Here is a 21,594-nt window from a genome sequence, read left to right on the forward strand (position 1 = left end):
CCAGAACTGATCCCTGCGGAACTCCACTTGTAACTGGGCTTGATGGCATCTTAGACTGCAAGATATAGGAGAATTAGATGATTCGGCCCATCGAGTTGGCTCTGCCTTTCAATCATGGCTGATGTGTTTCTCAACCCCATTCTCCTGCCTTCTCCCTGTAACCCTTGATCCCCGTTACTAATCACAAACCTATCTATCTCTGTCTTAAATACATTCAATGATTTGACCTCCACAGCCCTCTGCATCGATGAGTTCCACAGATTCACCATTCTCTGGCTGAACAAGTTCTTCCTCATTTCACTCAGGCCGTACCCTCAGGTCCTCATCTCTCCTGCTTATGGAAACATCTTCTCCACATCCACTTTGTCCAGGTCTCTAAGTATTCTGTAAGTTCTAATCAGATCCACCCTCCTTTCTCTAAACTCCATCAAGTGGAGACCCAAAGTCCTCAACTGCTCCTCATGACAAGCAAATAAAAACTGAAAGAACTGCAGGTGCTGGAAATCAGAAACAAAAATAATTTTTTGGAAAAGCTCAGCAGGTCTGGCAGCATCTATGGAGAGAAATCAGAGATAATATTTTGGGTCCAGTGACCCTTCCTCTAAACATATTCACTGGTCCCGACACATTAATTCTGATTTTTCTCTACTGGTGCTGCCAGACTTGCTGAGATTTATCACCTATTTCAATTTTTGTTCCTCATATGACAAGCCCTTTATCCCCAGGGTCATACCTGTGAACCTCCTCTGGAACCCCTCCAAAGCCACCACAATCCCCCTTCGATATGGGGCCCAAAGCTGCTAACAATATTCCAAATGTGGTCTTACTGAATCCTTATACAGCCTCAGTAGTACATCCTAGCCCCTCTTGAAATGAATTCTAATGTTACATTTGCTTTCCTAACTGTGCCAACTGAACCTGCAAATTAACCTTGAGAATCCTGAACCAGGACTTCCAATTCCCTTCGTGTTTCAGACTTCTGAAGCCTTTTCCTGTTTAGAAAATAGTCGGTACCTCTTTTTCCAAAGTATATAACCCCAAGCTTTCCCACCTGTCAGTTCTTTGCCCACCCTGCTAGCCTGTCCAAGTCCTTCTGCAGTCTCTGTACTTCCTCAATGCTACCTGTTCCTCCACCTATCTTTGTCTTATCTGCAAACTTAAGAACAATGCCCTCAGTTTCTTCATCTGGATCATTAATGTATAATGTGATTAGTAATGGTCCTAACACTCACCCCCATGGAACTCCACTAGTCTCCAGCTGCTATCCTGAAAAAAACATTTTATCTGTATACTCTGCCTTTTGCCAGTCAGCCAATCCTCTATCCATATATTTCCTTGCCGTTAACAACATGGGCTTTTATCTTATTTAGCAGACTCCTACACATCACCTTGTCAAAGGCTTTCTGGAAATCCAAATAGATAGGCTTTCCTTTGTCTAACTTGCTAAGGAATTTGATCATTTTTGTGTATCAATACGTGGAGATTGCAGTAACCCTGTTACATTTCTTTTGTTTCAGTGTTGAGTGCAGCAGAACGTGGTAGCTTGCCAGTGATTGCTACCATATTTGATAAACTGAATCAGGTCTACAAGGAATATCTAGAAGCTGAGCAAAACTACACCTTGGTGAGAACTGTCTAGAGACTGTTCATTGTTGTAATGTTAAGTGTGGTATGTTGACATGTGGTAGGCAGTTTAATCTACAGCTGGATAACACACAGCAAGAACATTGTATTCTGCAGTTTGTTCTGCTACCTTGATGTACTTTGTATTTTTCATTGTATCTCAGTACAAGTGACAACAATAAATCAAACTCAAACTCAGTCTCCCTGCCCTTTCCCTCGATAAGCTGACCCTCCTGTGAAATTCAAAGCACAACAAGCTTGTAATTACTATTTGGAAAACAGAACCAAGAGGGGAAAACAAAAGGATGAAACAGTTTTCATCTTGTACTCACTGGAACAGACTGTGAAGGTTAATCATATTTAACCAATTTGTTGGAGTCCTTTGAGGAAATGTGTGCCATGCTGTGGATAAAGGGGAACTGTGGATTTACTGGATTTAGACCTCCAGATATCATATAATGCCACAATGGAAGGCTATTGTGGAAAATAAAAGCTCATGGTGTAGCGGTTAGCATATTGGCATAGATAGGAGATTGGTTGGCTAACAGGAAGCAGACAGTAGACTCAAATGGGTCTTTTTCCAGTTACCACTGCTTTGACTCTGGTTTACAATTACATAAATGAAGGAAAGATGAAAAAATAGAAGAGATGGTTTCCAAATTTGCTGATGACACAAAGATAAGGAGGTAAAAAATATTGTGAAGAGGACATTAGGAATCTACAGCGAGATATAGATAGTGAGTGGGCACAAATCTGCTGATTGTCAGAAGGTGTGAAATTGTCCATTTTGGTAGGAAGAATAATTATTTTACTTTGGTTAAAGGAGACTTACTAGAATAATACCAGGAATGAAGGATTTTAGATACAAGGAAAAATAGAGAAACTAGGCTTATTCTCGTTGGAACAGAGAAGATTGACCTTATTGAGATGTTCAAAATTATGACCAACTTTAACAGGTTAAGAAAGGATATTGTGTTTCCACCAGTTGGAGACCGGACTAGCCGAATAGCTCTTTCAGAAGCTGCTACAGACATAATTGATCAAATGGCCACCTGTACTGTAAATTTCTATGATGAGAGCTTGCAGCTCTCTAAGATAGACTGGGACATGGGTGTCCTTCGGAATGAATTGTAAAAGGTTAGAATGCAAGTGCAGCAAGTAGTTAGGAAAGCTCATAGAATGTCCCCATTTATCAAAGGGGAATTGCATACTGAAATAGGGCAATTATGCTTCAATTATACAGGGTACTAGTGTGACTATCTTGAGCACAGCAGGCAAGATGTTAAAGCATTGAAAGCAGTTCAGAGAATGTTCACCAGACTAATTCTGGAATGGATAGGTCCTGTTATGAGGAAATATTGAACAGGCTAGGCTTGTATCTGTTGGTATTTAGAAGGGATGATTTGATTGAAACACACACAATCCTGAGAGATCTTGACAGGGTGAGTGCGGAGAGATGTTTCCTCTTATGGGAGAATCGCAAACTAAGAGTCACTGTTTTAGATATAAAGGATTTAAAATAGATCAGGTGAATATTTTTTGAGGGAATTGAGAGTCTTTGGAGCTTCTTTCTTGAAAAGTGATGAAAGCACTTTGAGTCCTTAAATATTTTCAAGACAGTGAGATAGATCCTTAAACAAGAGGGTAGAAGGTTCTCCAAGGTAGGCAGAAATGTGGATTTGAGGATTCAGTCTAATTTGAAGTCAGTTCTAATCTAGTCAGTTTTTCTAAATCGAGATGAGGAATGGTCTACCTCTGTGAAAGATCCTGTACCTCCCCTTTAGAATCCTATCTCTCGCCTTGCATCTCCTCAGCCCATCAACAGAATTTGAGAGTAATTATGTTTCGTGCGATGATTGAAATATTTCTCTTTTGCTTAGGCTGTGGAGTCAGGAACAAGTCGCAGTAGCACGACTCAGAAGAGGCCTGTGCGTACGCAGGCTGTCATTGACCAATCTGACATGTACACTCATGTCCTATCAGTCTTCACTGAGAAGAAGGTTTGTCTCACTGAATGTGATTCAGCTGAACTTATGAAAGGAAAAGTTAACAAAAGCAAAATGGACCAGAACCCATTCTGACTGATTGACATGAAGGGATTGTTGATCCCAAAGAGACAACTAGTATTGTTGGGGTTATGAGAAGCTAACTTGATACCGAAAACTCAAATATTTAAATGCTTGATGTAGAAAGGACAAACTTGTATTTATAATGCACCATTCATGACCTCAGGAATCGCAAATAGTGATGAAGAAGTTACCTAGTAGTGATAAGCTAGTGCAACATCTGTTGGCTTTATCATTTTTCCCTCTTGTAGCTTGCATGGAACTATTTATATATATATATATATTCAGTGAAGTGAATTACTGTAAAATAGGAAAAGGTGCGGCCAATTCATGTATTGCAAGTTCCAACAAAAAGCTCTGAGGAAGAATCAGGCATTTTTTTGTTGAAATGTCAACCAGAAAACTACAGAGAACCTCCCTGCTCTTACTTGAAATAGAGTTGTGGGATTTTTGTGACCACTTGAGAGAGCAGATGGGGCTTTAGCAGTTTGGATCAGACATTGGCTAGCCGAAAGAAGACAGAGTGTGGTGGTTGATGGGAAATGTTCATCCTGGAGTTCAGTTACTAGTGGCGTGCTGCAAGGATCTATTTTGGGACCACTGGTCCTTGGTCATTTTTATAAATAACCTAGATGAGGACATAGAAGGATAGGTTAGTAAATTTGTGGATGACACTAAGGTTGGTGGAGTTGTGGATAGTGCCAAAAGATGTTGCAGGTTACAGAGGGACATATATAAGCTGCAGAGCTGGGCTGAGAGGTGGCAAATGGAGTTTAATGCAGAAAAGTGTGAGGTGATTCACTTAGGAAGGAGCAACAGGAATACAGAGTACTGGGCTAATGGAAAGATTCTTGGTCATGTAGATGAGCAGAGAGATCTCTGTGCCCATGTACATGATCCCTGAAAGTTTCCAACCAGGTTGATAAGGTTGTTCAGAAGGCATATGGTGTGTTAGTAGAGGAATTGAGTGTCAGAGCCAAGAGGTCGTGCTGCAGCTGTACAAAACTCTGGTGCAGCTGCATTTGGAGTATTGTGTACAGTTCTGGTCACTGTATCATAAGAAGATATGGAAGCTTGGGAAAGGGTTCAGAGGAGATTTACTAGGATGTTGCCTTGTGTGGAGGGAAGGTCTTACGAGGAAAGGCTGAGGGACCTTAGGCTATTTTCATTAGAGAGAAGAAGATTGAGCAGTGACTTAATTGAGACATATAAGATAATCAGAGGGTTAGATAGGGTGGACGTTGAGAGCCTTTTTCCTTGGATAGTGATGGCTAGCACAAGGGGACGTAGTTTTAAATTGAGGGGTGATAGATATAGATCAGATGTCAGAGACAGTTTCTTTGATGTTTCCTCCGGTGTTTATAGTGGTCTGTTCCTGCCGCTTCCGGTTGTCAGTTTCAGCTGTCCGCTGTAGTGGTTGGTATATTGGGTCCAGGTCGATGTGTTTGTTGATGGAGTTTGTGGATGAATACCATGCCTCTAGGAATTCCCTGGCTGTTCTCTGTCTGGCTTGCCCTATGATAGTAGTGTTGTCCCAGTCGAATTCATGTTGCTTGTTGTCTGCGTGTGTGGCTACTAAGGATAGCTGGTCGTGTCATTTCGTGGCTAGTTGATGTTCATGTATGCGGATTGTTAGCTGTCTTCCTGTTTGTCCTATATAGTGTTTTGTGCAGTCCTTGCATGGTATTTTGTACACTACATTAGTTTTGCTCATGTTGGGTATCGGGTCCTTCGTTCTGGTGAGTTGTTGTCTGAGCATGGCTGTTGGTTTGTGTGCCGTTATGAGTCCTAGGGGTCGCAGTAGTCTGGCTGTCAGTTCTGGAACAGCCAGGGAGTTCCTAGAGACATGGCATTCATCCACAAACTCCATCAACAAACACATCGACCTGGACCCAAAATACCAACCACTACAGCGGACAGCTGAAACTGACAACCGGAAGCGGCAGGGACAGACCACTATAAACACCGGAGGAAACATCAAAGAAGCGCTTCGCAGGAGGCTCCCAAGCACTGCTGATGTCGCCTAGCCAGGGGACGAAACGTTTGCAACAAAAACTTCCAGCTCGGCGAACAGAACCACAACAACGAGCACCCGAGCTACAAATCTTCGCATAAACTTTGAACAGTTTCTTTACTCAGAGAGTAGTAGAGGACGTGGAACGCACTGCCTGCAACAGTAGCAGACTCGCCAACTTTAAGGGCATTTAAATGGTCATTGGATAAACATATGGATGAAAATGGAACTATGTAGGATAGATGCGCTTCAGATTAGTTTCACAGGTCGGTGCAACATCAATGTAATGTTTTTTTTTAGATTAGATTACATTACAGTGTGGAAACAGGCCCTTCGGCCCAACAAGTCCACACCGACCCGCCGAAGCGCAACCCACCCAGACCCCTACATTTACCCCTTACCTAACACTATGGGCAATTTAGCATGGCCAATTCACCTGACCCTCACATCTTTGGACTATGGGAGGAAACCGGAGCACCCGGAGGAAACCCACGCAGACACGGGGAGAACGTGCAAACTCCACATAGTCAGTCGCCTGAGGCGGGAATTGAACCCGGGTCTCCGGCGCTGTGAGGCAGCAGTGCTAACCACTGTGCCACCGTGCCGCCCACTGTTATATAAAGAGCCTTAGCCTGTGTCGCTGCATTGATGTGCTACATAAATGCAAGTTGTTGTTATTTGAAAAATAATCCCATTGATAATGCAGTGCTCTCTCAGTACTATAATGGAGACTCTGCCAAGATTTTGTGTTCAGAGTATGACATGAACTCAAAATTCTTACTTGGAGAAAACTACTACTATCTGAATCATGTGTAACTGAACTGTACATGGATTTTTCCTCATCTGCTTTTGTAATTCGATTTTTGTTTTGGGAACATAGAAGCTAGGAGCAGGTGATTTGTCCTCTTAAACCTGCTGTTCCATTCATTATGATCATAGCTAATCATTGAGCTCAGTATCCTAATGCTGCTCTCCTTTTTAGATATGCCTTGATCTAGTTAGACACAATCTCTATCTCCTTGAAACTTGAGAAATCAAGCCACATTATTAGATTGTATTCTGCTCACAAAGCAAAACTTAACTGTTGTGAAAAGGAGGGAAGTTGTTGAAACCTTTCATCTCGCCTTCATCAGGATGAGTTCACAAGAAACCAACCTTGAAGAAAGGAATACCAATAGACATATTGGGAGAAGAGAGTGAGATGAGTTTTTCACTTTCTCATAGTAACATCCTAACCAATCAGAGTCCAAGTGAATGAATTGAGGATTAAGATTGATAGCTAACTGTTCTTGCTGCATCTCCATGCCGTGATGACCTAATCTAGTCACCTTCATCTCATACAGTGTGCCAAGAAGCTTGACATAATCTAGGACTAACCAGCTCACTTGATTGGCACCACATTCACAAATATCTATTCTCTCCCCCACCAATCCTCAGCAGCAGCAGGAAGATCCTGTCAGTAGCTTCCAAATCCAGGACCACTTCCATCTAGAAGGACAAGGACAGCAGATACATGGGAACACCTGCAAGTTCCCCTCCAAGCTACTCACCATCCTTACTTGGAAATATATCTCAGCTGCTTCACTTTCATGGAGTTAAAATTCTGGAATTCCCTCCTTAATGGCATTGTGGGCCTACCCGCAGCATGTAGGATGCAGCGGTTTAACAAGGCAAATCATCACCACCTTCTCCAGGATCGCTAGAGATGGGCATTAAATGCTGGCCTAGCCAGTGATGCCGATATCCCATGACTGAATAAAAATACTGTTTATTCCATTACAAGCTGAGTCTATCAGTGATGATCAGCACAAGACAAACACTGACGTTCCAGATCCTAACCACTTGCTGAGTTTAATAACAAACGTTTTGCCTTGTGTTGTCTTTGGTTCATTTACCAATCACCATGAATATGTGTCCTTTGGTTGTTGATCCTTCTGCCAATAGGAGCAGCATCTCCCAATCTCCAGACCATTCATAATTTTGTGCGCCACCATTAAATATCCTCCAGACCTCCTCAGTAAGAGAAACCGGTCACTTGCCTATTCCACTCACAAGACCTTCCTGGAGTTCCTCATCCCTCTGGCTAAGCCTTCACATCCTAAAAGGTCTCCTGTGATGCAGTGGTAGTGTCTCTATGTCTGAGCCAGGAGGTATGGGTTCAAGTTGCACCTACTCCAAAGGTCCATGAATAGGTTGATAAAAGATACTAACCCCCTAAAGTACAACAGGGAGAAAGTGAGGACTGCAGATGCTCACAGCAGGTCAGGCAACATTCGGGAAGTAGGAGAATTGACATTTCGGGCATAAGCCCTTCATCAGGAATGGCTTTCCAGCACCACACTCTCGACCCTAAAGTACAACACCCAGCTTTGGACTCAGTACTCCAGGTGACAATTTTACTGTTATCGTTTAAACTCTGTTAATATTTAGTTTTTTAAAAAAGTAAGATTTGAATTATAGCTTGTAATACTGGATTTTTTAATAGCAGATGTTCTGGAGTGGTGGTTAGCACTGCTGCCTCACAGCATCTGGGACTTAGGTTTGATTCCTGACTGTCTGTGTGGAGTTTGCACATTCTCCCCGTGTCTGTGAGAGTTTTTTCTGGGTGCTCTGGTTTCCTCCCACAACCCAAAGATGAGCCGGTCAAGTGAATTGGCCAATCTAAATTGCCCACAGTGTTAGGTGCATTAGTCGGGGGTTAATATAGGGTTAGGAATGGGTCTGGATGGATCGCTCTTCAGAGGATCAGTGTGGACTTGTTGGGCCAAATGACCTGTTCCCATACTGTAGGGAATCTAATCTATTGTAGTTAATTATGTACAGGTAATGATTAATGTCACCACCTTGCTGGTTTTACATGTACTGCTAGAAATGGAATTGATGGGCTGAATGGTCTTGTGCACACTTGCATATGATATTCTACAACTTCTTTTAGCAGGATCTCCCCCACAAGTTTGTTAGCGCAGTGTTGATGGAATACATCCGGTCCCTTAATCAGTATCAAATTACAGTCCAGGTAAATCCATGCCCTTCAATCAGAAATGTTAATTCTTTTGTATAATTACTTGTGCTTTCTCTAAAACATTGTATTTTATTACAGCATTACCTGTACGAATTGGTGATAAAAACCCTTGTCCAGCACAGCCTATTCTACATGCTTCATCAGTTTCTTCAGTACCATGTGCTTAGTGACTCCAAACCACTGGTGAGATACTAAACTTCTGGAATTATTCACCTGAATTGTTGAATTGAACTTTTAACTGATTTACACACTGACATAATGAACAAAAGTCGGCCCCTCGGGCCTTTGAGCGAGCTTCACTCTTTAATAAGAACATGGCTGAGCTGAACTTAACCTCAACTCTACATTCCTGCACATCCCCGATTAATCTTTCTCCCCATGGTAATCAGAATTCTATCCACCTCTACCTTGGAAAAGTTTATTAATCATGTGTATTTCATACTTTTAATATCATTTGAAGTGGTAATGGCAGGGTGCAGTCTCAAGAGAAAACTGGAGCTGTGTGATAAGCACCTCTGTTTTCAGCCTTTTTAAAAATACGTGAGTGTCGCTGGCTGGGCCCAGCATTTATTGTCCATCCCCAATTGCCCAGAGGGCAGTTAAGAGTCAACCATATTGCAATGGTTCTGGAGTTATATGTAGGTCAGACCAGGTAAGGTTGGCAGTTTCCTACCCTACAGGACATTAATGAACCAGATGAGTTTTTCTGACAATCAACAATGGATTCATGTCCACCATTTGATTCTTAATTCCAGATTTTTTAAAAATTCAAATACCACCACCTGCTACAGTGAGCTTCGAACCGATGTCCCCAGAACATCGGCTATGTCTCTGAATTGACAGTCCAGCAATTATAGTATTAAATTATCATCTCCTCTCTGAATATATCTCAGCAATTTGAGATTGTAATCTGCCCATTCCATTTCTTGTTTGTATATATCCTCTCATTTCTTTGATTAAGTTTGCTTGCTGAGTTGGAAGGTTTGTTTCCAGATGCTTTGTCATCATGCTAGGTAACATCATCCGTGTGCCTCTGGTGAAGTGCTGGTGTTATGTTTTGCTTTCTATTTGTGTCTTGGTCTGTTAAGGTGGGTGATATTTTTTCCAGTTCTTTTTCTGAGGTTGGTAAATGGGGTCCGAATTGATGTGTTTAATGATGGAATTCTAGTTTGAATTCCAGGCCTCTAGGAATTCCTGTACATGTCTCTGTTTAGCCTGTCCCAGGATGGATGTGGTGTCCTTCTTTTGTCTGGATGTCAGAATTCTAGTGAAAGTGGGTCAGGTCTTTTGATGGCTAGTTTTCTGCCAGTTTGTCACAGTCCTAGCATGGTATTTTGTAAATGATGTTCATCTTGCTGGTCATTTGTATAGGGACCTTGAGGTTCATGAGCCACTGTTTAAGTGTGTTGGTAGGTTTGTGGGCTATTGTGGTGCCAAGGGTCTGAGTAGTCTAGAAGTCATTTCAGACATATCTTTATGTAATGTGGGCGTGTTGTGTCTGCTGCTTGTTTGGGTTTATTGTTGAGAAAGCAGCGGATTGAGTTTGAATATCTGTTCTCCCTGAGTATGCTGAGAGTATTTTTCTTATATTGTTGGTAGTTCCTGGGTGTTGCAGTACATTGTGGATTGTTGAAATAATGCCTGATGCAGCTCAATTTGTGGTTGTTGGGATGATTGCTTGTGTAGTTATATATCCCTCTGTATGTTGTTTTCCTGTGGATGCTGGTTTGAAGTTCTCAGTTAACTATTCTTTCTACTTTGACATCTAGGAAGGGGTGTCTATTGTTGTTCTCTTTTGTGAATTTTATGCCAGTAGGAGTTGTAGGTTTCCTCTAATTTGTTCAGTTTAGTGATGATGTCATCCATTTGACAGACCGAGATTGGGGGTTGGATTGTGAGAGCAGTTTGCTGGAGTCTCTGCATTACTGTTTCTGCCCAGAACTCTGGTGATTCTATGGGTGTTCTATTGATTTGTTTGTAAGTCTTGTTATTGATGGTGAAGTGGATAATGAGATATAGGTCCGCTAACTTAAATGTTGTCCTTGCTGCTGAAGTTAGTGCTGGTGGTGTTTGGGTCCTTGGTTTGTCGAGCAGAGTGGTGGTAATTAATGTGAACAGGGCTATTACATCAAAGGAGACCTTTATTTCATCCTCTTGTCTTTGATGTTGAGATTCTTGGATATAATGAATGGAGTGGTACACGTCTCCTAAAAAGTATTTCAATGGAGTTTTTTTTTGCTGGTCTGCTGGGGCGTGAGACTATAGGTCTGAGGGGTGCCCCTGGTTTGTATATACAGAACAATATAGTACAACACAGGCCCTTCAGCTCTCAATGGTTTCATAGGTCAGTGCAATAATCTGAAGCCTCCTCTATCCTACACAATTCCATTTTCATTCATAGGCTATTTAACTGGTTGTTGAATAGATTAGTAGTAGATTCTCCAACAATGAGTAAAGAAACTACCCGACATCTGACCTCCATCATCCCTCAATTTAAAGCTACACCCCCTCGTGCTAGCCATCATCAGAAAAACAAAAGGCTCTCACTGTCTACCCTATCTAACTCTCGGCTTGTCTTGTGTATCTCAGTCAAGTCACCGCTCAACCTTCTAACAAAAACAGCCTCAAGTCCCTCAGCCTATCAATTACCAGGCAACATCCTAATAAATCCCCTCTAAAGCTTCCACATTCTTCCTTTAATGGAGTATCGCATACAGTTCTGGTCACTACAAGTGCAGCCTTACCAGAGTTTTGTATAACTGCAACATGACCTCAGTTCCAAAACTCAATCCCACTACTAATAAAGCTTAACACACTGTATGCCTTAACAACCCTATCAACCTGGGTGGAAACTTTCAGGGATCTCTGTACCTGGACACCGATCTCTCTACTTATCTACACTACCAAGAATCCTACCATTAGCCCAGCACTCTTTATTCCTGTTGCTCCTTCTAAAGTGAATCACCTCACATTTTTCTACATAACTCCATTTGCCACGCCAACCCAACTTTGCAGCTTATCTATGTCCCTCTGTAACCTGCAAAATCCTTCAGCCTTATCCACAACTCCAGTGACCTTAGAGGAGGACAGAGGAGGGTTAGTAAGTTTGTGGATGACACCAAGTCATTTTTATAAATGACCAACAGCAGTGGCCCCAAAACAGATCCTTATGGTACACCACTAGTAACTGAACTCCAGGATGAACATTTATCAACCACCACACTGTCTTTCATTTAACCAATTTCTGATCCAAACTGCTAAAATCACCCTCACTCCCATGCCTCTATTTTGTGCAATAGTCTACCATGGGGAACCTAATCAAATCAAACACTTTTAGAATCTATATACCACATCCACTTTACCCATACCACCTGTTTGGTCACCATCTCAAAAGGGTTGAGGCACAGTCTACCCTTCACAAAACAGTATTGACTATCCCCAAATCAACTTACTCCTTTCTAGATAAATCCTCTTATAGGTAAAGTTTTGGAAAGGGTTATAACTGAAAGGCTCACTGGTCTACAAATTACCAGGGTTATCTCCATTCTCTTTGAGAAAGGGGACAACATTTGCTATCCTCCAGTCATCTGGTGTACTTTAGCTAGTCCATAGAAGCAACTGTCTTTAAGAAAGAAAAAGTCTCGTTTTTGTGCTGATTTCTGAATCCTTTTCAATATGGATGTGATATGGTTTGAGTTGTGGGGTCAGGTCTATTGCCACTTGTTGGTAAAGGTCTGTATCTGCAAGCAGTGGGTTCACTTTTTCAATGTGAATGTACTCAGGTCTGTTTAGAATGAGGAGCATGTGCCCTTTGTCGGCAGTAGGATTACTAGGTTTTTGTCTGAGTCTTCCCTGTGTGTTGGGTTGGTCTACTGGGTTTCTTCAGTGAGTCAGATTTCCTTCAGTATTAACTACTGCTAGGAAGTCTTTTTGTCTGTAGTTTAATGCTCTTACTAGGATGGTTGTGTGTCTATTAGACTGACCATTAAGTTTTTAAAATCCAAGTCTGTTCTTTGATAACCTGTCCAGTTTTTTCTGTAGGGTTAGTTTTTCATTTGATGCTTCTGGCTCATTCTAGTGTCTGTACCACACAAACACGCAGACAATGCACCCAGAAACTAGCCACATTCCAAGATGCCTTTGAAAGGTAAGTTACTTCCAGACTCTGACCCCTTGGCATCATGGTAGGCTTTGTGGGCTACAAATACTTAAACAGCAACTAAGTGAACCTAAAAAAAAAGGAAACTTTATTGCTGGAACAGCACAGCAGGTCAGGCAGCATCCAGGGAACAGGAGATTCGACGTTTCGGGCACAGGCCCTTCTTCAGGAATGAGCAGAGAGTGTTCAGCAGGAGAAGATAAAAGGTAGGGAGGAGGGACTTGGAGGAGGGGCGTTGGAAATGTGATAGGTGGAAAGAGGTCAAGGGGAGGGTGATAGGTCGGAGTAGGATGGAGGCCAGGTGAATCTGTGGCTCCACCCACATTATCTACTGCATCCGCTGCAGCCGGTGTGGCCTCCTCTATATTGGGGAGACAGGCCGCCTACTTGCGGAGCGATTCAGAGAGCACCTCTGGGCCACCCGGATGAACCAACCCAACCACCCTGTAGCACAGCATTTCAACTCCCCCTCCCACTCCACCGAGGATATGCAGGTCATTGGACTCATCCACCGCCAAACCACAACAACGCGACGGTCGGAGGAGGAGCGTCTTATCTTCCGACTGGGAGCCCTCCAACCGCAGGGGATGAACTTGGACTTCACCAGTTTCTTCATCCCCCCTCCCCCCACCTTGTCTCAGCCGGGTCCTTCCAGCCCGGCCCCGCCTTCCTGACCTGCAGTCTTCTTCTTGACCTCTCCGCCTCCATCCTACTCCGACCTATCACCCTCACCTTGACCTCTTTCCACCTATCACATTTAGCAGTCTTCTTCTTGACCTGCAGTCTTCTTCTTGACCTCTCCGCCTCCATCCTACTCCGACCTATCACCCTCACCTTGACCTCTTTCCACCTATCACATTTAGCAGTCTTCTTCTTGACCTGCAGTCTTCTTCTTGACCTCTCCGCCTCCATCCTACTCCGACCTATCACCCTCACCTTGACCTCTTTCCACCTATCACATTTCCAACTCCCCTCCTCCAAGTCCCTCCTCCCTACCTTTTATCTTCTCCTGCTGAACACTCTGCTCATTCCTGAGGAAGGGCCTGTGCCCGAAACGTCGAATCTCCTGTTCCCTGGATGCTGCCTGACCTGCTGTGCTGTTCCAGCAATAAAGTTTCAACTTTGATCTCCAGCATCTGCAGTCCTCACTTTCTCCTTAAAAAAAAAAGGACCCTACACAAAACCAAGTAATTTATAAAATACCATGCAAGGACTGTAAAAACATTGGATAAACAGGCAGAAAGCTAGTGACCAAAAGACATGACTCACTATCACCCTTAAACACAGATGAAGGACAACATTATCCTAGGACAGGCTAAACAGACACAGGAATTTCTAGAAGCCTGATGTTCTAACTGAAACTCCATCAATAAACACATTTGTACCTTATCTACCATCCTGAAAAAGGAATATGAAATGATATCACTCACCTTAACAGACCAAGATACAAATAGAAAGTGGGACAATGCCAATGCTTCACTGGAGGCTCACTGATGATACTACCTAACAAATGATCAAAAACAAATCTTCCAGTTCAAAACTTACAAGCCAAACCTCATCCTGGGCTTCAAAATCTTTGCCATTTGCACCTCCTCCAGATAAACCAGTTTACTTGGACCATTCGCTTGCTTTGTATTATGAAATAGACCATCCCTTCAGTTTTCAACCCCATTATATCTCCAAATTTAAAAGCAATGTTGTAGTCAATGTTTTTAAACAGTACAGAAAGACCTTTCTGCCCATCCTATCTGTGCCTAGTCATCAAGCATCAACCCTTCAAAAGGGCATTTCCCAGCACTTGGTTGTAGGTTTTTCAAGCACTTACCTAAATAAGAAAATATCTTGGAGGGTGGAAGATACCAGCAGCATACCATTACTTCAGGGACAATAGTTAGTATAGTGGCCATCATTAAGATGCTGCTGGGGAAGTGGAAAGGTCTGAAGGTGGAGAAAAGTCACCCAGAACAAATGCTGTCATCATTCAGACCATTGCATAAAAAAGGAGTTGGGACATGTTTTACAGGAAGTTAGTGAGGCCACTTCTGGGGTACCATGTATAGCTCTGGTTGCCCTGCTATAGGAAGGCCATTAAATTGGAAAGGATGCAGAAGAGATTGACACACATTACCATGGTTTGAGTTGGAGAGGCTGGAACTTCTTTCCTGGAGTGCAAGAGGTAGCTTTAAAGTTTAGAATCATGCAGGGCATAGATAAAAAAAGATTAGCAAGATGTCACTTTCCTAAAGTAGGAAAGTTCAAAAGTTGAAAAGGTATAAATTGGGAGGAGAAAAAGATTGACAAAAGGACCCGAGGGGCAACTTCACAGGTTTTGTATGTGGAATAAACTGCTGGAGGAAGTGCTAGATGCAGGTATAGATAGACCTTTAAGACAGGTACATGAAAAAGTAGTTTAGCAGGATGTGGACCAAATACAGGCAAATGGGACTAGTTTAGTCCAGGAAACTGGTCAGCAGATGGATGAGATGGACCAAAGGGTTTTTCTATGCTGTATGACTCAGCAGGGAGGCTGCAGAAGGACTTGAACAGACAAGGAGTGGGTAAAGGAATTTGAAGATAGTCAATCTGAAACAATCCAGAAGGCTGGAGGTCAAGTCATTGAATGTTAAGGTAGAACTAGGTTCTTAATTAAAGGGATCAAATGGTTATGGGGAGTGGTGAAGAATAAAAGTTAAACTGGGGGCAGAATGGCCTAACTGCTGTGATCTTTGATAAAACTAAGATGCACAATAATCATATTGGTGGAGTAATGCTACATGCAGCTTCATCTTAACCTAGTTCTCTTGCAGCTGCTGGAGATCTAAAACAAAATGCAAGAAAAGCTGCTGGACTGGCAGCATCTCCAAAAGAATCTGCAGGAGTTTCCAAAGTAGTCATACTGTGGAAAATGTCACTGTTTCAAAGAGAGATATTGCCAGTTCAGCATATCTCCAGCACTATTAAATTCTGCTTCTTGGTGTATGGAGGACAATGCAACTGAAAAAACCCACCAAGTTTGACAATTGTTTTCAACTGGACAGGCACCAAGAGTTTGATGTGCTTTTGTATTCCAGGCTTGTCTACTTCTGTCACTAGAGAGCACGTACCCTCCTGCGCATCAGCTGTCCCTTGACATGCTGAAGGTAGGACCTTGCACTTTACAGATCACAAAGCTCTGAAGGTAAAATAATCCCAAATGCTTTCTGGCAACATTTTACTTTGGATTCCTCAGGAGGAATAGATGGACAGATTTTTCATAGCATTCACTGGATCCTTTACAATTCAATAGTTGGTCATCCTAGCATTGAGTGTCCACTTATTCTGAAGCAGTTTTTTCACCCAAGACTAGAGATAATCCAAAGAAGTTACTTAGTCTTAAATTGGTGTCCCTTTATTCTGAGGCCATACTCCTAGCCTGCAGTGAGGGGAAATAGAGTTTACCCAGTAAGCTCTTAAGGATCCCATGTTTCAATAGGAATCTTTTCCAAAATCTACTGTCCCAACCTTTTTCAGCCTTTAAAAGGCAATCCCTCCATACCAGAGATTGTAGGGAACCTGCTAGTGGGTCTCCAATATAATCTTTTCTTGGAGAATGGGACAATACTGCTCATGGTATTCCAGATGAGATTTTACCAGTACCTTGTACAGTTGCAGCAAGACTTTATTCTTACTAGAATCTCTTTGATAAGGCCAAGATCCCACTTGTTTTTATCCTCTCCATTTAAATTTTGTTCCTTTCAAGTCTACCAATTCCTACTTACTGAGCATCCCATCCACAAACAGCTTGCTGCAGGATAGATCTGCTATTGTACCAGCTGTAGAGCTGAAGACACTATCTTGGAACTGCCTACAGAGTTTTGAAGGGAGCACAAAATTACCCACCATGAATAGGTAGCACAAACTATCACAAAATAGCCCATTGTCCCCAGTGACAGCTATTTATTTTCCCAGGCTACCTTTTACCCCATTCCTTCAGTTTACTAACTAGTTCACCCAGGTGCATGCTAAAGATGGAGTAATGACTGGTTGTCAGTTGAAGGGTCACTGGACCCAAAAATGTTAACTTTTTCCTCCAGATTCTGCCAGACTGGCATTTAACTTAATGTGATGAGCCTAGTTTTTGAAGCAAAAGGTAACTGAATCAATGTATAAATGGAGGGGCAGAATGGCCTACATTTCCCTGTTTTTAACATAGTTAACAGCAACATGGCAAAGTTGGTCACTGTCCAGAATTGGAGGAGCTGTTATTAATGCAGAGGGACAGGATTTTTCCAACCTGCAACATACAGCACTGTGGGTGTCTTAACTTTAGGCAGCTCACCTTCAAATAGCAGTTAGGAATGGGTAAGCATTGGCATTGCCAGGGACATACTGCATGGAAAAACCACTGACAGGGGTCGGTCAGTCATAAAAGTTGTAGTTACTGTCTTTGTTCAAAGAGTTAGGGAAGTGGAAGCGATAGAGATTTTTTTTAAATTGAACTCCCTTGGCAATATTCCCAGGATGACCACATTAGTCTTGAATGCTTTCACAAAAGTCAGCATGAAATTATATTTCTAATCTGTCCAGTTTAAAATATTGCAGCGACTGTCTACAGCCAATGATGAGATTGTGGAAGTCCTACTATCCAAACACCAGGTTTTAGGTGCACTACGGTTTGTTCGTAGTGTTGGTAGCCATGATAATATATCAGCACGCAAGTTCTTGGACGCAGCCAGGCAGACTGGAGATGCAATGCTGTTTTACACCACCTTCAAGTTTTTTGAACAGAGGAATCAAAGATTAAGAGGAAGCTCACACTTTACACCAGGTGAGTACAAACTGGAAGTTTGACTAGGTGGATGGATGGGGTGGGGATGTTGCTTTCTAGCAAGCATTGAGATGGGAATGGATACAGTCACTTTAAGTGACCATCCAGTTAGTTGCTGAAGGAAAAAAAAAAGTGGAAGCAAATGTGGAGGGAAAGATTGATGGTAAAGTGGAAGATGTAAAACTAACCTGAGTCTAGTCCCAGCACCATTACATTGTGGGTTGTTTTAATTGCAGGAGAGCACTGTGAAGAGCATGTTGCCCATTTCAAAAACCTTTTTGGAGAACAAGCACTTCTGACATCCATGGCTGTATAAACTCTGGACACAAAGCAATGCATTAGTTATTGAACACAAACTTTATTAAATGTGCATTATAAAAAAAGACTGAAAAATATCTACTTTTGGCATGTATTAAAACTGCATTAGTGTCACTTCCCAGTGTCATTCTTCAGTGGTCAACCAGAAAGAATCTTGCATTTTGTAGTCTTAGATTCATTGTTGAACTGCTAGTTACCAATCCAAAAAAATGGAAACAGCTGGAACCTGAAATAAATATTTCAGCTATCATACAAGTTTCCTGAGTTCAAAATCCTTCATTTAGGATCTGTCCTTTATGCAGAAATTCATTTAAGTTATTTACTTTAGCAGTTGCTCCTCTTCAGTGTTCTTGTAATGGTTTTGCAGAGCTGAAACTTTCCCTTTGTTAATGGTTGGTCCTAGAAAGAGTGGATTCAGTGAACAGATGTACAAATCAAAAACTTTTGAATTATGTAATGACCAAACCTAGATTAAGTAGGATCTGCTTACTGTAGCAAGCACTTGAAGTAGGGGCACCAAGTTATACTTGTTCAAGAAAGGATGACTGGTAATTTGTGAACAGAACATAGGCTAAGTGCTGTTGGGAAATCAAGGTGGCGCCTCAAGATCCACATGGGCATGGCACTAATTCATCCCACCTAATGAATTACTTGCAGACCTCAACCCCTTACATACGCCAATGGTTTCAGTGTTTAAAAAGTTAGTGAAAATATTCGTGGCTGATCCAGTTTAAAAAAATCAGGCTTCAGTGAAACCTAATCCATTTTCAGATTTCTTCATATAGTTCCAAAATTGATACTTGTATTGCCTCAAATAAGTCTCTATGCCAACTTCCTTTCAGGATCATCAGTTCCATATACTGAACTATCATGCTGCTTGCCATTTACATCACTTTCAAAAGTCACCCATAACCTAGACTCTAGGGAAATACAAACTTGGTTTCCATACCTTTATTTAGCCCTCAAAACAAGGGTAATAGTATGGAGTAAGTTTGAATAACTTTGTAGAATAAGAGGAAGGTAGTAGAAAACATTAGTGAATCTGCCTATCAGAAGTAGTATGCAAGAATTTGTGTCAGTGATCAATGATAGGCAAGTTGTTCTTACCCACGTAAGAAAGGAAGACTGGAAGGAATATGAGGCCATGAGCAGCTCCCAAAAGCACAATTGCCAAGTACATCCTGAAGTAGAAGATCTGGAAAATCTGAGATTTGGCAAATGCCAGGACCACAATACCTCCAAACTTGGTCAGTGTGATGCCACTAAACACCTGCAGGAAGAAAAACTTAGAATAAGACTTTCACAGCACAAATTCTAGTCTAACTTTGAGAAAAAACAGACTGCAGATGCTAGAGAGTGTCTTAAAAAAGTATGGTGCTGTAAAAGCACATGATGAATCAGTTAGTTTCAGGCTTAGCCTTCAGTAGGAGCATGGTACCCAATTTGCCTATGCCAGTTTGCCATACTGAGCCTGCCTGCAGTTGGCCATATCCCTCATTCCTATTCATGAGGTACCCAAGTTGTAGCTATACCTTCATCTAGCACTTCCTGGCAGTTATTCCACATGCAAGCTGTGTAAAGTTGCCCCCTCAGATCCTTTTTAAAGTCTGCCCATACCTTTAAATGTTTGTTTGAACTCACCCACCCTAAGGAAAAGCACTTGCTTGTCATCCTTTAAACCTCAAAAAAGGTCACCACTCAGTCTAGTGTGGTCCAGATTGGAAAAAATGTTAGCCTATCCTAACTCTAGCCCCAACACCAGGGGAGGGGGTGGGAAGAATAAAAGCAAGTCTTCTGAACCCTGTCCAATTTAATATCCTTGCTATAGAAATTAGACTAGAATTGTACATCACATTCTGAATTGGATTCACCATCTTGTACAACTGCAAGATGGATGGCAAAATGGCTCAGTGGTTAGCACTGCTGCCTCAGCACCAGGGTCCGAGGTGCAATTCTGGCGGTTTGCGGGGGGGGGGGGGGGGGGGGGAGAGAAAGAGAAAGAGGAGAGAAAACAAGGAGGGAAGGATGGATCCAGGTCCACCAGCCACCCCCCACAGTCCAAAGTGCACAGGTCAGGTGAACACGCTGTGCTATAGTCGCCCACCATTAGGAAATGGGTCACTCGAGGGACTCGAAACCCCTGTACTCAAAGGAGTTAGCAAATGCATAAAGTGCACTGAAACATCAAATCTTGTTCACCTGTGATGCATCTTACATTGGTGTACCTGAACTAGTTTAACACTACACAGGTGAGCCCTACCACAGCTGCAGATTCCTTTGTTTTACACAAATGCAATACTCCAATGAAACCTCATTTACCATTCCTCAGCCCAGTGACTCAGTTAATCCTGATGATTCCTTGGTGTTGGAGGTAACCTTTTGTCCACTATACCACCAGTTTTGCAGTCTTACTAACCATGCCTTGACATTTCTAATCCAAATACTTGAGAAAGTGGCTCCAGCACTGATCCTGCAGAACACATTTGGTCACAGGTTTCCAGTCTGAAAACCTTCCACCATCATGTCTCCTACAGTCAAATCATTTTTATCCATTTGGCAAGCTCCCTGAATCCCATGTGATTTAACTTTCACTGACCAGTCTACCATCAAGACCTTTAAGATTCTGAAAAGTTAAAGAAATATAAACAGCTACTGTTCTGCCCTCCAATGGCAAGAATTTCTCATAAGCCCCTCAAAACATATCCACCAAAATATGTCAGTCTATAGTTCCCAGGCATTGGGAACTTCAAGGCATAAGATTAGCCACTTTTGATCAGGGGGAAAAAAAAGGGTGAAACTTGACAAACAGGTTGTTCTGCTACAAGTGGTGGTTTAATGAATTCACAACTGTTTTGATTGGGAACACTTTCTAAAAGCATGAAGTTTTAGAGAGTGTGGTAATGAGATTCTGGCCCCATTAGTTTAGTGGTGCTGCTCTTATGCAATCTCACCATAAGAATGTTGAGAGAGCAGAATTACTGTTATAGCAGAATAGACTGTACACTGAAGAACTACAGTACTTAAGACTGATGTAGGATCCCATGATAGGTCCACCCTACTCTAGCAAACTGCAGTGTGGTATCAGCAGGTGCTGGCCTTGTCAAAAGCATCTGGAATTCATATTTTAGTATTTGAAACAGTTTCCCAATTCCCCAAAAGAACAATCAAAATTGCAGATCCAATATTTACTATATTGAAGTTACAAGTCATAGATCTTGGAATGGTAGGATTTTAATTGTTTACTTACAGAACTGCCCATATTTGCCAATGCTTCCTCAGCACGCTGCACTCTGGTTTCCTTCAGACTGACCGAAAATGCTCGAACAATATGGCTACAGAACTCAACTGAAATACCACAGCACTGGAAAAAAAGTTATAGCATATCAATTGTATTGCTCAAGACCAACACTGCAGCACTGTTCAGTCAAGTTATTACTTTCTAGTACAAGTACACTAGAGGAAACCATTTAATTAAATTCAAGATATGAATATATGTCCAACATGAAAGTTGAAGATAACTATCTGAGCATTCATTTTGGGGCATGGGTGTTGCTGGCTGGCCAGCATTTTGTCCCTAGTTGCTCT

The 21,594-nt window shown here is 42.1% G+C and overlaps 2 protein-coding genes across 9 annotated transcripts in view; one reads left to right on the forward strand and one right to left on the reverse strand.

The window, feature by feature from the left end:
• Window positions 1–18,264, forward strand: part of rmc1 (regulator of MON1-CCZ1) — a 51,779-nt gene extending 33,515 nt beyond the window's left edge. For 3 of the 7 annotated variants that reach the window (XM_043687592.1, XM_043687597.1, XM_043687598.1), the window contains exons 13-19: window positions 1,518–1,624; window positions 3,504–3,623; window positions 8,639–8,719; window positions 8,804–8,908; window positions 15,956–16,024; window positions 17,451–17,691; window positions 17,928–18,264. In XM_043687592.1, coding sequence (XP_043543527.1) covers window positions 1,518–1,624; window positions 3,504–3,623; window positions 8,639–8,719; window positions 8,804–8,908; window positions 15,956–16,024; window positions 17,451–17,691; window positions 17,928–18,007 — 803 coding nt within the window. In that variant the 3' untranslated portion in view covers window positions 18,008–18,264. The remainder of the gene's footprint in view (window positions 1–1,517; window positions 1,625–3,503; window positions 3,624–8,638; window positions 8,720–8,803; window positions 8,909–15,955; window positions 16,025–17,450; window positions 17,692–17,927) is intronic. The other 4 variants (XM_043687594.1, XM_043687593.1, XM_043687595.1 and 1 more) reach the window with 4 other exon arrangements.
• The window catches only part of npc1 (Niemann-Pick disease, type C1), a 37,512-nt gene continuing 33,947 nt past the window's right edge, over window positions 18,030–21,594 (reverse strand). For both annotated transcript variants that reach the window (XM_043687589.1, XM_043687590.1), the window contains exons 23-26: window positions 21,257–21,370; window positions 19,117–19,279; window positions 18,333–18,408; window positions 18,030–18,235 (exon numbers count right to left, since the gene is read on the reverse strand). In XM_043687589.1, the coding sequence (XP_043543524.1) occupies window positions 18,199–18,235; window positions 18,333–18,408; window positions 19,117–19,279; window positions 21,257–21,370 (390 nt within the window). In that variant the 3' untranslated portion in view covers window positions 18,030–18,198. The remainder of the gene's footprint in view (window positions 18,236–18,332; window positions 18,409–19,116; window positions 19,280–21,256; window positions 21,371–21,594) is intronic.

The sequence above is a fragment of the Chiloscyllium plagiosum genome, chromosome 4 (assembly GCF_004010195.1).
Source record: "Chiloscyllium plagiosum isolate BGI_BamShark_2017 chromosome 4, ASM401019v2, whole genome shotgun sequence".
Lineage (NCBI taxonomy): Eukaryota > Metazoa > Chordata > Chondrichthyes > Orectolobiformes > Hemiscylliidae > Chiloscyllium > Chiloscyllium plagiosum.